General features: G+C 35.2%; 1 protein-coding gene across 1 annotated transcript in view; it reads right to left on the minus strand.

Annotated features, from left to right (window-relative positions):
• IFIH1 (interferon induced with helicase C domain 1) overlaps positions 1 to 17531 on the minus strand; it is a 55871-nt gene that overhangs the window by 25343 nt on the left and 12997 nt on the right. Inside the window, exon 4 of the mRNA XM_059927170.1 lies at positions 3891 to 3995. Coding sequence (XP_059783153.1) covers positions 3891 to 3995 — 105 coding nt within the window. The remainder of the gene's footprint in view (positions 1 to 3890; positions 3996 to 17531) is intronic.

A 17531-nucleotide genomic window follows, 5' to 3' on the forward strand; every position in this document is an offset into this window, starting at 1 on the left:
GTCATCTACTAACCTGGCAGGAAATTTGCCTTCTGTATGGCTGAGTAAACACATATGCAATACATTTACATTATCATTGGCTCATCTGCTGATTCATTTACTATGACTGTCAGGAAAAACTCATTCAAGATCACCAGCTTTTAAAAACATACATTGACAAGTTTTCTTTCCATGCTTGTTTTGAACTCTATAGCAATTATAATTCATCTTTATTATATTTATGTAAGATTCAAGTTGATTTAAGAATATCATTATTTCTCTAAGTGGCTTTTATAGATTATCAAAATTCTAATATTCCACCTATATTTTGAGCACTTGCCACCTAACTTTTCCAAAAGAGCCAGAATGTTTGCAAAGGAAGATGTATTTTAAATTGTGTTTTAACACCAAGATCCAGGAATTTACTTTTGCTAAATTGCCATTTGAGGTAGGAAATTTATTAAAAGATATCAGCAAATTCTCTCTGTTTAATTTCACTCTAGGTACATTTTTTTCAAAGATTTAAGAAAATAATAAAATTCAGCTTCCCTCAAAATAGTTGCATGTACTTTTTTAATAATCACTTTCCCCTTTTGTTTTTCATGCTTACTACTACATCCTTGGGTAACAAAAATTAAAAAGAGAAACTGAGACCAATTTTCTAAGTCTCTTTTCCAGGAATCTAAAATGAAGTCAAATGAGTAAGACATCAGTATCACTCATGTATATTAGATATTTGTTGTACTAATACGCTTAAGAAGAGTTAAGAGCTATCAGGTTCAAAATTTAATTCTTGAACCAAATGCGTGATGTTTACTGTTATTTATCTAGTAATGTACCACTAATTCATTCCGAAGTAAACATTTACTGGGTGCCTACTAAATGCCAGGCACTCCCAAGAACACAGTCCTTATTTACAAGGACTTCAGAGGCTAGGGCACTCCACTACTGCCACTGAAAATATCTGGCTAGTGGACAGCTCAATATCGTCCATATTTTTTTGAGTTAAGTCCAGGAAACTTGATGGGTGCCCCCAAGTTTAAAAGAGAGGCACAGAGTGAATATGGAAAAATTAGAGCTGGATTCATTGTGAGGATAGCATCCAAAGAAAAAGAGCTGGGTGAGTGCTAAATATTCAGCCTGATTCTTGCCTTATCACATCCTCTGACATAGGGATGGAAGAATGTATCCACATAAGCAACGAAAAGAGAATTTTCTCTTCTCTGCCACCAGAAGGAGAGAATTGGGCTGGTATCAAGGAGCCAGGAGCCAATTTCCCTTACAAAAAAAAAATGTTTGGGTTTTGTTTGTTTGTTGTTTTTGGCTCTCTTTGAAAAGCAAAATCAATTAAATGCAACAACGAAAATGGTATTTAAAATATGCACAGGCTTTGAATAACATTGTGCCCATCCTCTATGACAAATATTAATCAAAGACCTTAAAATTATACTATACCATACAAATGGTCAAAAAATGAAATCAAATAGGGCTTAAATAATAACATTCTATTGGAACTACACCATGTGGCAAATTTCATTCTCACATTGATTTTGACAGCTGAGTTATTCTTGGAGAGAAAAGGTCTGTCACTGCATGTGTTTGAAATCGACAAAGTATTCCTTTACCTATAGTATGTAACCTCAGAAAAATACACCATCCCTGCTGGACAAATATTAACAGATATTACCTCGAAATAGTAAGGAAATACTTTCTATATATCAGGCCAATGTGCATTGCCAAAAATATTGCCACTTTGAGAGAAGCAGTCTATCTCTCTGAGAATGAGAAACAGGAAAACAAAAAAGCCTCCCATAGTATAATTAGAATATTTAAACTTTAAAAGTGCCACTAATTATGCTTTACTAGGGCATAATAATATTTCTAAGAAGGAACATAATGTCACGTCCATGATCCTTATGGCCCATCATGTAACCTTTGAAGGTGAACAAAGGGCATGTGGAATAAGGTCCCTTTGATGTCAACCTCAGAAGTTAAAACATAATCCCAAACACTGTAATGCTTTCAGTGATTCAATATGTGTTTAACAATTCGCAGTTTACATAAACCTGTTTTTGAGTTGATTTCCACTTCAGCCTATATCATGCACCTGAAGGAAAGGAATTTCAGAATTTTATAATTTCAGAATTTTGCTACCCACTATGCAATTTTATACCCACTAGTCTTTGTTCCTAAACACTGACCATCCAGAGCTTCAGTGAGTGCCCTTTAAAAATGTGTCTGTCTTCAAATGTATTTGCCTTTGAAAATGTATTTGCTTTTTAAAAGTAGGTTGCATTCAGATTTATCATGTCTTTCATGCCACATTGAAGACTGAAAATCAGTAAATAGTTACATTTGCTAACAGCTCTAAACTGACAAAATGCCCGGCACATAGTGAATATCCATTAAATATTTATTAAATGAATGAATATTGTTGAAAAGCCCTTACTTAGACAAACAAAAATTAGGATGAGGCCCACAAGCTTAAAGCAACCATAAAGATGTTAAATATTAGCTAGAGTATATTTTGAGTTCTAGCATCAATAGCATTTAATAAAAATGTTAAATATTAAATTTAACAGTTGTATAACAAGCATAGAAAAAACAAATACAATCCACAGAAATATGCACATGGCAAGAACTTAATAAACACTGACTAAATTGAACAGAAAATTAATTAACCCTTTTTAATTAACATTAAAGTTATGACTGACATTTGGTGAATTGTGTTTCCTCAGACCAACTTGTTCTAAGAGATTCAGGGGTGTTACTAAGAGAAAAGGGCATTTAAATATAAGAGGTGGTACATTCCAATTGGGAAAGCTTTTAGGGCAGATGGCCATCTTTATGTAAACTGTTTTGCCCCTTTAGGCCTATTGTAGATGTAAATTTCTAGAATCCTTCTGACAATGCAGGATAATCTAAAGTGCACAATATTTTCTCCGTGTGTTCTACAACTCAGTCACAGAACGAATGAAGAATGAAGTAATTTGTTCTTAATTTGCCGTTTTGCTGCTGCCTCTTAGCTGGCCACATTGCAAAACATTGTTTTTTGTTTGTGCTAATTTGTTAAGTTTAATTATAAAATATTTCAAACATATAGCCAAATGTTAGAAAGTTGTGTAACAGATATCCAAGGACCCATCATCCATTCTTAAAAGATGTTAACATTTTACCTCAGTAATAATAATGGAAGTGCACATTCAAAGAACAGAAAGGAGAGATTTGAAATCGATCAGACTGACAAAAGTTAGGGAGTCTGATAACAGGAAGTCTTGCTAAAGTGTGGGGATTGGGAAGAGGCACTCTTATTTATTGCTGGTGGGATATTCAACTGATACGAAGAACAATTTGGGAAATACCTAGTAAATTTCTCATTTAGTGATGAAAATATTTTGCAAACTCAATTAAAGAGGTGTTTATACAAATTGAAATTCTTTTAACTATATGTGTAAATTCTAGCTCTTATTTTAAGAAGGACGCATTATATGCCATTAACTACAGTCATACTCATCTTATTGATAGTATTTTTTTATTTATAATGTATTTTAATTTTAAAAAATTAGGGGTTGGAAAAAAATGTACAAAATTGAGTACATAATTTGAAAGCAGTCAGATTAATTGAAACAGATCACGTAAATAACATAGATTACATGATTCTATGGAACGTGGCATATGCCAGACCAAAAAGCTATGTGCTGGATCAAAATTAGAGAGCTTGATTCTAAGACTTTTGTTAAGTTGTACTTTTAAAGAAAGTGAATGGCAAAGTTCCAAAACTACTTCAACTGTAGAAAAGAATTGCTTTCATTGCATAAATACATTAGGGAGGGTATGAACAGCCCCCATGCTTCCACTATATGGTGTCTTATTTCACACTTTTTAAGGTTTACACAACAGTTAGGCAGTACCTGAATCACTTCCCATGGTGCCTGAATCACTGCCCATGTTGCTGTTATGTCCAAGACTTTCATCTAAGCAGCTGACACTTCCTTCTGCCAAACTTGTGTCTGATTCTGCAAAGGAAAACATTTTAAAATATTTTAAAAATATTTCTGAGAATAAACGTATTTTAACTGCACACCTCTACAGCACACAGTACATACAGTTCAATGCAAGAGGAGAAAGCACACCCAGACGACTACGAATAAAAGGTAAGAGTTTCTGGCAAGCGACGTTTAAAAACTCCACCATAGATGAGCAGCTGTCGGGGACTGAATCAAATACATGTGTCTACCTACTTAAAGTACCATTCATCCAATATGAGAGGTCATGCAAATTTGTAAGGGTTTATGACTTTTGTCGTCCCCCTATGTGTAAATTTTGTCCAAAAAAAGAAGATCTAGGCCTGATAATGTCATTTAAACAAAAGTACTATATAGAAACCATTGAGTCATTTTCATGTAAAACGGTAGAGAATTAATAAATTACAGAAAAAATTAATGAATTAATGAAGTACATGGTTCTACTGATAGGTTATGAAAATAGCAGTTCAGTGATACACATAACTTTAAAATCTCACAAAGAATTTACTCAGGAAGAATATCAATGAAAGCCTGGCATTGCAGTGGCACTGGGAGCTTACGTGAAGTTGGAAATAATTTTTTTTCTTTACTGTACGTAAACTAAGCTTCCATCAAAGAATTACAATTAATATGAGGGGCAAGGGTACGTCTTTCACTTATTAATCCTGATTTTTTCTTTTCAGTACTCAGTATCAATTCCTTTTGAAAACCTTCCTTCCCTCAAGGGAAAACTTCCCTCCTTACAGTTTATTTCCAAGGATTTATGCAATCCCACCCGCAAGGATCAGAACTACTGCTAAACTGGTAAAAATAAATGAAAGATGGTTACAGATGTTGGTTTTGGAATTAGAAAGACTTGTGAAATTTGCTGTTGGCAATGCTGTGAGCCTAACTTCCTTCCTCTTATTTAAAATGGGGCCAGTAGAGGCACAAGCTATTATAAAATAGCTTATTACAAAATAAGTTACGGGATATATTGTACAACACAGGGGATATAGCCAATAATTTACAATAACTATAAACAGAGTATAACCTTTAAAAATTGTGTACTCCTGTAACCTATATAAATATTGTGCATCAACTATACTTCAATAAAATAAATATAAATGAATAAAATAAAAAATAAAATGGAGCTAGCACAATTTATCTCACAGGATTTGACAACCATGGAGTAGTATTAGGTACAACAAGCTCTTTGCACTTTAATTGCTGGTGATTGGAAAATGAAATAAAATTCAAGTAGTTGGTGGATTACTAGGGCAAGATGTCATTTAAAAATCTCTTGGGAATTCCCTGGCTGTCCAGTGGTTTGGACTCTGTGCTTTCACTGCCGGGGCCTGGGTTCAATCCCTGGTTGGGGAACTAAGATCCTGCAAGCCATGCGGTGTGGCTTAAATAAATAAATAAATAAATAAATAAAATATCTTTACAATTAATAATATTTCATAATATTTATACGTGTTAGATAATTATTATTTTATGCTAAAGCTTCCAAATGCACTAAATAAATTATATTAAAGAAGGCTTAAGCTATGTAAAACTAGTCTGAGTGTCACATATTTAAACTGGAAATAGAAATGGGTGCAAAACAGACAGATAGTATGTTATCAATAAAATGTCTCTGGAAAGGGACAACATACAACTCCTTAAAACTACAAGTATCTTCTTTTTCTTTAACTGGTTATTTCTTTTTTTAAGTCAGGTATGTTGAGGTATAATTTCCATACTGTAAAACATCACTCTTTTTAGGTGGATAGTTCGATGAGTTGACAAATGTATAGTTTTGTAACCACCATCACAATCAAGATTTTTCCATCACCTCAAAATCCCCTCAAGCTCCTTTGCTGTCACTGCCCTCCTGCGGTCCCCTGGCAATCACTGATTTGGTTCCTGTTCCTAGAGTTTTGCCTTTTCCAGAATGTCATATTAATGAATTCAGGCACTATGTAGCCTTTATGTTTGGCTTTGTTAACTTAGCATAAAACATTCAAGATACAGTCACGTTGCTGTTTATATCAGTAATTTGTTCCTTTTTATTGCCGACTACTATTCCATTGCGCATATGTGACGTGTGTCTGTGACATCTCCCTTCCAACTTGGATAAGCCCATTGAGCTTGGGAAATATAGTGGAATTACAGCCAATGCCAATTAAATATGTAAGATAGCTTTCTTAAAAGTTAAAAGAAAGCTTATAAGAAATTTGTAAAAAATAAAATTGTCAGTGGACTTACATACTGTTTAAATATATTAGCACAACACAAATATACTCATGTGAAAATACTGTGCTTATCAGTTGTCGTAGATTAGCTTTGAAACTCAGATTTGAGGAATCCCTTATGATCACACGGGAAAGCCTGTATATCTCACTGAGAGATTTTAAATATGGCACTTTGCAATTCCCAGAGGTATGCCTTGTTAGGAACTCAGAGGCGAGTGTGGGATAGAACTGTCAAGTAGGAGAGCGTTTCGGGCAGATGTACTGATGAAAAGAGAATATGAGTTGTAAGGAAAAGGCAAGGTGTAAAATGAGATGGGGAAAATGTCACTGCAAGGATAATTCTAGATCCAGAAAGAGAGACCAAGATTTTTAAGGCAAAAAAAGTGAATTTTGACATGCTTTTCACTTGTTTTAAATGTGGTATTGAGAACTGAAGACAATGCCAAAAACACTGAAAAACATTAACAACTATTATCTAAAACTGAACATTGTATCTTTAAGTTTTCCACTAAGTATAATCCAGATGGAAATTATACTTGATTTTCATTTCATTTTCTAATCACTAGCAGTTAAACCACTATCTTAGACCTCCTCTGTGTATATGTAAAGTCAGGATTTTCCCCAAGCTTTGTTCCAACATACATAAGGTTTTGGAGAGCTGCTTAATGCAATGTGCATGAATAATTTATGAATATTAAAGAAAGTTACTACCGAAAGAGGGTATTATTAATTAAGTTCATTATCTGGATTATTTTGATTTAGCAAACAAATCTGCAATGTGTCAGAGGACACTGAGCTCAGTGCTTTCACAGATGTAATGTAAGTGATATTTTAAGCTCTCAACATCCTATGTGGTAGATACCTATTATCACCTCAGTTTCATAGGTGAGAAACCAAGTCTCAGAGAGGTTAAATGATTTATCCAGATCACACAGCTAGAATGGGGCAGAGCTGGGGGTCTCATTTTCTGAATCTAAGTCTAACATTCCAGTGCTTTTTTTTTTTTTTTCTAAGCAACTTAATAAAGTTTATTTTCAAAGTAATAAATGAAAACTTTTCATGGTTAAGATGAGCAACTCCAGTTTTTCTCTTCCTGTGACTTCTGAGGTTTGTTTTTTTAATGATGTTTATTGGAGTATAATTGCTTCACAATACTGTGTTAGTTTCTGTTGCACAATAAAGCGAATCAGCCATATGCATACACATGTCCCCATATCCCCTCCCTCTTGAGCCTCCCTCCCATCCTCCCTATCCCTCTAGGTCATTGCAAAGCACTGAGCCGATCTCCCTGTGCTATGCTGCTGCTTCCCACCAGCCAACTATTTTACATCCGGCAGTGTATATATGTCGATGCTACTCTCACTTAGCCCCAGCTTCGCCCTCCCACCCCACGCCATCAAGTCCATTCTCTATGCCTACCTCTTTATTCCTGCCCTGCAACTAGAGGCCAAGAGGCACATGAAAAGATGCTCAACATCACTAATCATTAGAGAAATGCAAATCAAAACTACAATGAGGTATCACCTCACGCCAGTCAGAATGGCCATTATCAAAAAATCTAGAAACAATAAATGCTGGAAAGGGTGTGGTGAAAAGGGAACCCTCCTGCACTGTTGGTGAGAATGTAAGTTGATACAACCACTATAGAAAACAGTATGGAGTTTCCTTAAAAAACTAAAACTAGAACTACCATACGACCCAGCAATCCCACTACTGGGCATATACCCTGAGAAAACCATAATTCAAAAAGAGTCATGTACCACAATGTTCATTGCAGCTCTATTTACAATAGCCAGGACATGGAACCAACCTAAATGTCCATCAACAGATGAATGGATAAAGAAGATGTGGCACATATGTACAATGGAATATTACTCAGCCATAAAAAGAAATGAAATTCCAGTGCTTTTTGCCCAATGCCTAGCATGGCTGATGATCATTGTAAAGCTTTGTGAACAAGCAAACAGTACTGCATCCATAGTGTTAAGTGAAATGAAAGTTTTTTTTTTTTTTAAGTTTTCATTGTAATGTCAAGTTTTCTATCAATCTTGAAGTAGCTTATCTTTCCCGGAAGAAAGTTAGAGATTATTTTATTTTGCTAACATCTCTGATTTCACCCACAAACTTTCATTTACTTTACTTTTAAACATCCACACTTTTTAAAAAAAAATTGTATTTTATATTGGAGTATAGTTGATTAAACATCCGCACTAAGTTTTAAACTTTTTTCTGCACACAAATAAAAGAAGAGCATTTCTATCCTTCTTAAAAATTAAAATTAATTAAAATTAATTGCAATAATTCGGCTAGAGATCATTACGAAAATGAAAGTCAGCATATAGAGGTCTATTTCTTTGTCATTTTAAGGATATATAAATCTCCAGTTTCTCAACACAAAAATAATTTTGTTTCCTTGGCAGCAAATTCTTATGCATTTGATATATTTTTTTGATTTCATAGAAATAGAAGTACTAAAGGAAATAACTCTAATAATTAAAGAAAATATATTGTCTCTCCCATAACATTGAGAATGCCTTTCCCAGAGATTTTCTTCCTGCATTCACCTAAAGAAATCATGTTACACACACACACACACACACACACACACACACCGCAAAAAGCCAGATCAAAAAAGTGTTATGTGATGACAAAATTAAACCAACCTATTGAGTTTATAAGCCAAGAATTCCTACAATTGATTATATAGGATTATCATGTTTCATTCTTTGTATCAATATTTTTCACAGTATCAATCTGGACTTATGTCCTAATGAATAGTCATGTGTCTATGATTTTAAAATAGATCAGAGACTGGGTGTTCCCATGACAAGAACATGTGCTGTGGAGTCAAACAGATCAGTCTCCAGATCTGAGCTCAGCCACTGCTAACAAGTGACTTAATCTTTAAAAATTTAAAAAATATAAATACTAGTTTCTACTTTCTCCTTTATCGTGAGAATGATTCTGTTAGATCAAGGAAATAAATCTTTAAGAGAAACAAATTTTAAATTCTCATGAAGTTGCTGTTTAAATGAGCTTTGAATATTACAGTTAGATTACATAATAAGTTTAGTTAACTTTTAGATAGGTGTCATTTCCTCTAGGAAAAATATCAAAGCTAGCTATGAAACAGATTAGAAAACACTGGTGATTTCTGTTAAAGAAAAGCAGTTATTCCTATCAAAATCTATTGGAATGAAGAAAAACAATACTCATCCAGTTAAAAGATAGGATTTCTAGAATAATTTTGTGAACAACACAATACAGAACAGCTTTGCTTACAATAATAGTGTCTAAGACCAGTCCATAAGCCATGGAAAAAAACTGCCTCATTTTATAATCACATCTTGAATAGTTTACTAATATGGCAGAAATATTAACTTGAATCTGAGAAATTTTATATTTAACATCTTCTGGAACTTTAAATACTTTAAAATATTTTTAAACCATTTAGAAGCCAAAGAAAATTGAAATTAAAAAATTTCAATTGAAAAAAACCTCTTCCTTGAAAGCCTTTTTAGATCTATTCCAATGTAAAGTCTGCCCTCTGCTGGAGAAATGCTATTATAACAATTAGTTGATAAGTATATTGTTTATTCAGACCAAGAACTGAGTGAGTTTCATTAGATAAGATACAAATTGGTTCTTCTACCCCTACCAGGTAGTGTCCCTCCTATTTTCAGCCTAAGATGCATGTCTAACTCCACAAAAGATTTCTCCTCTTACCCCTCGCCTCAGGCTGTCAGTCTCTTTGCTGGAAAATCGTTTTGCATTACATTAGGAAGGGGGCCAAGCCTCTGTGCTACTGAGAAAGAAGAAGGGCACCAAGAGATCCATTCTCCTGAGAGGTAGTGCTTACAGGGTCTGCAAATAGTCTACTTTCACTTGCCAGATAATGGTATATTTATTCTAGTTCTGACCTCGTGACGCACATCAGCTTCACTTCTTCAACTATCCCCACCTTCCCTCCAGTTGCATAATCCCCACAGTCTGGAACAGCAAAGACCACCCCTAAAGCTTCAAACGCATGTGCACGTATGGGCACATACACAGCCTCATGAACTTCTTAAGTGTGCTTACTGTCATACTAATAATACCTAATTCCTTTTCTTTTGAAATAATCTTTTTTGAGAGGAGATAGAGGACTTTCATTTTCAGCTCTATGTATATGGATTTGTGTGTGTGCGTGCACACACACACACACACACACACATACACGCTAACATTTTGGTCTGTCAGACTCTGCTCTCTGTGCCAGGGAACATGTGTTCCTGCAGAATGGAGAGAAGCCACCTCCACCCACCTTGCATATTCTCTCCTGGATCCAAGCTTCTAGGAAATGAGTTCCCCAAAGAGAAAAAAAAAAAAAAATCTCCTGGAGCCACAGGCCCACATGGCTGTCCATGGAGCTCCTCTGCTCCTGTTTATAGAATTCACACTGCTGAAATGTTTCAGCCAGAATTAAATTGGAATTGTGTATATTGATGTTGGCTGAAATTGTATCATCTATGCCCTTTAGCCTTTGGACTTGGGTCTCAAAGGGAAAGAGGATGAGTCAAGTACAGGGTTGTGGGGATAACCATACCCACTAGAGCGACCCATTCATTCATTGCTAGTCAGCAGCAGAGGCAAAAAGTCCAAGAGCAGAGTCAGTTAAGAGTGATAAGCCTGATGACCACATGGGAAGTAAGTCTTAGCAATCCAAGGTGGCAAGATAGAAGATGATGAACTGGAAACCTCTTTGGCTGGTAGGCACCCTTAAGGAAGAGCTATTCAAGTTAAGTAGACCTGAGGAAAGTATGGGGAGAGATTTGTTTAAAGGTATCCTGGTAAATATTCAATAGCAGCTCTTGGGGAGAAAAAAAGCGACAATTTTAAAGTGTTTGCCAATATTGATGGTATTCATATTCCCACCATGGCTGATTTCAAGCTACCAGCATGACATCACCAAGTGGAACTGGGAAGAGACATGCACACTGGGCTCCTGCAAGCTGGAAGGAGCCCATTCCAGCACCCTGATGGATACATCCCTCTAACTAAGGACTTTCCCACAAACACCATCTGAAATAACCACACATGCTTTGGGCTAATATTCCATAATTGTCCAAACAACGAATGATAAACATTTAAGAGTATTGTTTTGCCTTAGGACAAGGCTTTGTAAAAATCATAGTAAGAGAAACCCACTAATTCTCATTGATCCTAGAAGTCTTGTCTCCAACCACCCTCCTCCATAAATGTTCCCCTCTAATCCAACTGTTCCCCTACCCACATTTTTTATAAAACTTTGTTATGTTTATTACAGCTGGATTTTGATGGGTTTATTATAGCTGGATGAATTTTTTGTAGATTTTCTTTTCTAGCATTTTAGTTTTGCAGCAAAATTGAGTGGAAGGTAGAGAGATTACCCATATCCCCCCACTTCCACATAAGGATAGCCTCCTCCATTATCAATATCCCCCCAACACACACACACACACACACACACACACACACACACACATTTTGAACTTTCCTATACCTGCACTTTTGCTCATGGTGTCCATGTAACGGGAAGTGTTGGCTACCACTTCTGTTTACAGGTCCAACACAGGACCTTCAAGGCGCAGATGAACTGCCTCACATTCTTCCTCTCTGGTAAGCTTCCTCTAAGTCTTCCTTCTTTCACCAGGCTTCTGCCCTCATCCTTTAATACTTTCTCTTTTGCTAGAGATAGATTACTGTCTCTCTTTGGGGACATGAAACTTGTTTTCTTGAACGGGATTATAAACTCTCTGAGGGTGAGGACAATACCTCAGTGCTTGGTTTTCTCAATAATATGACCTGACCAACACATTCTCAGCCTCTAGTCCTCATTCATATGCCAAAATAGAGAAGGTAAGGTCTAACGATCAAATTAAAACCACTGCTTTTGTTAAAACTCTGCTAGAAAAGCTTTAGGCTTGTAGTCATAAAAAGATGTCATGAAAATAAATCCAACATGTATTAGCTGGGCAGTAAAGAGGTTTCTCTCCATCAAAATACATTCTCACTCCTGAGATATGAACAGTCACCCTCCTAGAACTATTATGCAATTGGAGGTCATATAACTAACCTAGATGGCTCTTGGTGGGTTTCATATAAAATACAAACCTATATTATCCTTTAACAAACACCAATATCAGCATCTGTAACAGCATCTCTTCCTCTCTCTCCCTCTCTCTCTCTCTTTCTCAGCTCACAATAATATTTGCCTTTTGTATTGCCTTAGTAGTATCTCTACTTCCCAATAATTAATGTAACTAAATTTAGAAAAAATATAGATGTAAAGGAGAGCTATCTTAATTCAGAGCAATCCTGTAACAGTATGGGTGATCTCTCACAGTATTATTGCAGACTGCTACATCAATTATCTTTCCCACTAAGCTCTCAAGGTCTATGTGGTATGTATTTCTAGAGATTCTAAAAATCTCTAAATTTCTAGAGGTTAGTACTATAGAACATTATTCTGGTCCTCAAGTGCAAGGATAAATTTTGTGGCATTTTTACAGAGATTACTATAGACCAAATCTAAGATTGGACTTTGGTCTATAAAAAGGGAAAACAAAACAACAACAAAAAAAGTGCACTAACAGATTGGGCCAGAAAGAAGGAGGCTGTTTTATAAAGGTCAATTTTTAAACCCCTCCTACAGAAGATGATCTATGCAAAATATATCCACAATATATTCCAAAGCATAATGTCACCGGATAAACCTAAGGAGTGGAACATATGGGGGAATATGAAAAAGAAGGTACTAAAGTCTGAAAACAAGCAGGTTGGTAAGCTCATTAGCTTGGGTGGAATTTTAAAATCTTCACGTGAACGAATATATAAATCAAAATATACACATGCACTCACAGTCATGCGCACTGTGTATTCACACATGGCACGCTCGCCCTGTACGTTATAATCGTCCACCCTGGAACAGTGACATTCCATTCTCTTTATAAATGTCAAAGCGCCCTCTGCTGGCCAACCTGCGGTACTTGCATTTTCTAGTTTCATAACAGGGAGATCAACAAAGGATGATAAAAGAAATTTGGGGGATTTTCTGTGGAACTCTGCATAAAAGTAAGTTCATTCCAAATACAGTAAATTTTATTATTTCATTTTGAACCTCATTTGCTTTATTTTTTATTTTATATGTCATTAATTCCTAAAATAGTATATTAAAAAGGTCAATGTAAAATAACCACTCACTTGTTTTAACAAAGCAACAGTAGCAGACAATTAAAAATGATTGCATAACCAATTTTACTGTAAGCCTTTAGAATTAGCATAAACCAGATAACTGTGTATTTGCTATAATTAAAATATTTTTAATAGAAGAAAATGAATGTGGGCATTGTGCCCCTCTGATGTTTTCTAGGGAAGTGTGGTCTAGAGAAACACCAAAGTTTTCCAATAATTTCTTGTTAGAAAATGACCAGTGACCTCAGAAAGCAGAATTATTACATCCAGCATTAAAATTCTATGAATAGTCTGAGAACTATTCAAATATCCTTTAGAAATGGTTGTATTAGTGTGGAAAAAGCAAATTTAAAAAATGGGGTATACCTTAATTATTAACCACTTTTTAAGGGAAGAAGTTGAAAGGAGAAAGGAAGAAGAAATGCCAGCCTCCGATGTGGAGGCATGACAAAATCCCTGTCCAGAACTGCCCACTAGGGAATTCTCATCTAGCACCCCAGACTGAAGGAGAGATTAAATTTGGTGATTAAATCACTGATTTAATCACTGAAGGAGTGATTAGAATTGGTTTCAGGGTAGGCCACTATTACTAATACTAGTGTGTCTTACCTGTCAGGTGTGTTAAGGAGTAAAAAAGGCTAAAAACAATATATAAAGAATCTTTGCATTAAAACTATAAATAATTAACATTTGTATCCACAAAGACTATTATGCACTGAAAAACAATATTTTAGAAACTGATTTGGAAATAAAAATTAGAGAAGTCTTAATTTAAAATTAGAAATAATTCAAGTCACATTTTTTCGCCTATGAACATTCATATTTATAGAATGTGTGTAGCTTAAGTAATAAGTTTCTTTCAATGCTACCTTGGTAACTGTATTTGAAATCTTGACCCAATGTACTGAAATTCAAAATAAAGATTATATATTGTCAATATCATTAAGATACACACAAAAAATTATGCGAATAAATATTACAGATTATTGACTATTGTCTTATTTATTTTGATTGTTAATCCTGTAAAAGAATGCCAACGTAGGCAAAATCCTTCTACAGTTAATTTTGCAACAAAAACTTCAGTCCAAAGAACTACAGTAACTTCTTTGGGTTAATGATACTTTACAAGTCATTTATATGGGCAATTCTTAGTTCTGAAGAGCATCAAGAAAAGAAATGAATACCTGGGATGATCCACAACATCTATCAGAAGCAGAGGCAAAGGCCTAAAGCAAAAGCGCTCCCTTTTCATAAATCAGTTACCCTTTCTTACTGCTCTGGAAAGGACCAGAATGCATTGGACGAACCTGTTCCCAAATCCACATGAGACGTCCAGGCACCACAAGAATCTTACAGACTAGAAGACTGTTAAAGTCTGTGCATTGGATGGAGTCCTCAGATGACTGTACAGTTTGTTGTACTCTCACATGTTCTGAGACTAGTACACATTTTAATAGTCTGTACTTTTCTTTCACAGCACTTACTGTGCAGCTATATAGTGACTACCGTTTGACGTGCCCATCATTTGAAAGCTCCCTGGGAGCAGAAGTCACATCTGGTTTACTCCACCCCAATATTTACAGTGCTGAACGCTGAACAGTGCATGCCTGGCACACGATAGGAGTTTAATAAGATTCGTTAAATGAAAGGAAGGGAGGGAGGGGACCCCAAGAGGGAAAAACAAACCCCTTTCTGTCCCTTAAAGCCATTATTAAGATCCAGATTTTTTTCACTTGATGCAGCTCTAAGTTTTATATCAAATAGTAAGAAAACAGATTTTTTTAAAAAGGTTTTGTCTTTAATTTTGTCCTTGTTGAGACTCAGAATGCTCCACAGGTAAATAAACTACAGGCTGACAAGATGCATCAGGTTGGCAACCTCGGATGAAAAACCTTCATTTGAGATGCAGGATCAATTCCCAGCCTCAGTCCTGGCTTCAATTCTTTCTAGTGCGAATTGAGAAAATAGCCAGTAACCCACAGAGATGTCAGGTAGCCTACCAAGGAAGTTTTTTAAAACGTGAAAAACCCACATTCAGGTAGTAGTTTTGGCATTCCTACGCAATCATGATTTCTGAAAGAAAGCGCAGCTGCTCAAATGAAAAGAAAAAAAAAAAAGGTCCTCTAGAATTCAGGTTTAAAAGCTTTGCTATTCTGTACCGTAAACCTCGCTATTGAAAGTGTAGTCCAAGACCAGCAGCATCACCTGGGAGCAAGTGAGAAAGGCAGAATCTCAGGCTCCATACAGAGCCTACTGAATCAAAATCTGCACATCAGTAAGACCTCCTCTTCCAGGTGACTCATAAGCACATTAAAGCTTCAGAAGTATTCCACTAAAAAAACAAACACCTTAAACAAGGCAATAGCAGGCAAACTATAAAAAATCTTGATACTATTTTATGACAAAAGATTGCTATCCTGCATATTTAGCTAATTCACATAAACCAGCAAGAAGAATATAAAATACCCTAATAGAAAAATAGGCAATTAGCAACAACAAAAAGAATGAACTTGTAAAAACATTTTTCATTAGAAAAAAATTCAAATTCAAGTAGTAAAATACCAAATTGGCAAAGTTTAAAAATAATATTACCCACTCTTATAGAATAGACTTCAGGGCAGTAAGTACTCTCCTATACTGTTAGAGCACATGTAATTTGGTACAAGTTCCTGGAGTGAAATATAACATTAAGTATCAAATGTCTTAAAACTGTAGAAATCATTGATCCAGAAATTTCAATTATGTAATATGTTTTTAAGCATTAAACTGGGTGGGATAGGAATGGATTGGGAGTTTGGGGTTAGCAGATGCAAACTATTATATAGAGGATGGATAAACAACAAGGTCCTACTGTGTAGCACAAAGAACTATAGTCAATATCCTGTTATAAACCATAATAGAAAAGAATGTGAAAAAACATGTATATATATAACTGAATTACATTGCTGTACAGCAGAAATTAACACAACATTGTAAATCAACTATACTTCAATAAAATAAATTTTAAAAATTAAAAATAAATTTAAAAAGAATTAAACAGACATAAATATGAAGAGAGTTATGCAGCATTATTCATGATGTAGAGATGTGGAAACATCCTACATGTTCAACAGTTGGGTAATTAATCATAAAGCATCCAATGGATGGAATTATTATTCAATTGTTAAAAACCATGCTGTAGAAGAATATCTAATGAATACAGGAGAAACGCCATTATATATAAACATCCAGGTATGTAAAAAAACGGGATACCCAAATGTGAAGAGTAATATATCTTACTGTAAAAGTGTGTGTGACTTTTTCTTTGTAGGTTTCTATGTTTTCCAAATTTCCTGCAATGCGGCTATATTACTTTTCTGAGTCGAAAATAGTATACTTTGTAATAGTGTGATGGAGTCAGCTCATACTGGCGCACAAGAACAATTGTTAAATTTTCTAGAATTTCATGAGCCAGTTGTTAGTGTTAAACGCAGGCAATTTTAAAAATTAAATTATATGGACTTACTAAAAAAATTATATTAAAACAAAGGTAAAGAATACTTAAAACTCATCATTTTCTAATCATTTTACTAGATTTTACAATCATCAATGATGTTGAGGCTATTTCAGCCTATTGTCTCTGTATAATGGAAATGGCAAATAGTGGTGTGCTACTGCACATCTATTCCTGACTTAGTGTTCGGTGACATTATGTGGGCACTTGAAAGTAGCCTTAGTGGGAGTATTTGCACCATGAAGATTGGCATATGCTACAAATCAGGGCTTTTTTCTTTTCCCCGGAGAGTCACTTGGTAAACATTTACCAGCACACCAGACTTCAACCAGACTATTTCTAGTGAAAAATGAATGTGGCCATTTGGGGGACAGAGGGAAGGAGAGAAGGATTCTCCTATTATGAGCAAATTAGGGAGGGGAAATAATTAAATAAGTTTGATTCTTCCAGGGCTCTTTCATATCAAAACGGTGGACATGGTGGATCTAGTACCCATACCAATTAGTTACTGAAATTCAAACCAACTCCTGTTTAGCACCCATTCATCTTCTTTTCTAAAGCCTTGGTTTTGGTCTCTATAACCCAGTTGAACCTCTCTGCGAC

This window comes from Balaenoptera ricei, chromosome 7 (genome assembly GCF_028023285.1).
Source record: "Balaenoptera ricei isolate mBalRic1 chromosome 7, mBalRic1.hap2, whole genome shotgun sequence".
Classification (NCBI taxonomy): Eukaryota; Metazoa; Chordata; class Mammalia; order Artiodactyla; family Balaenopteridae; genus Balaenoptera; species Balaenoptera ricei.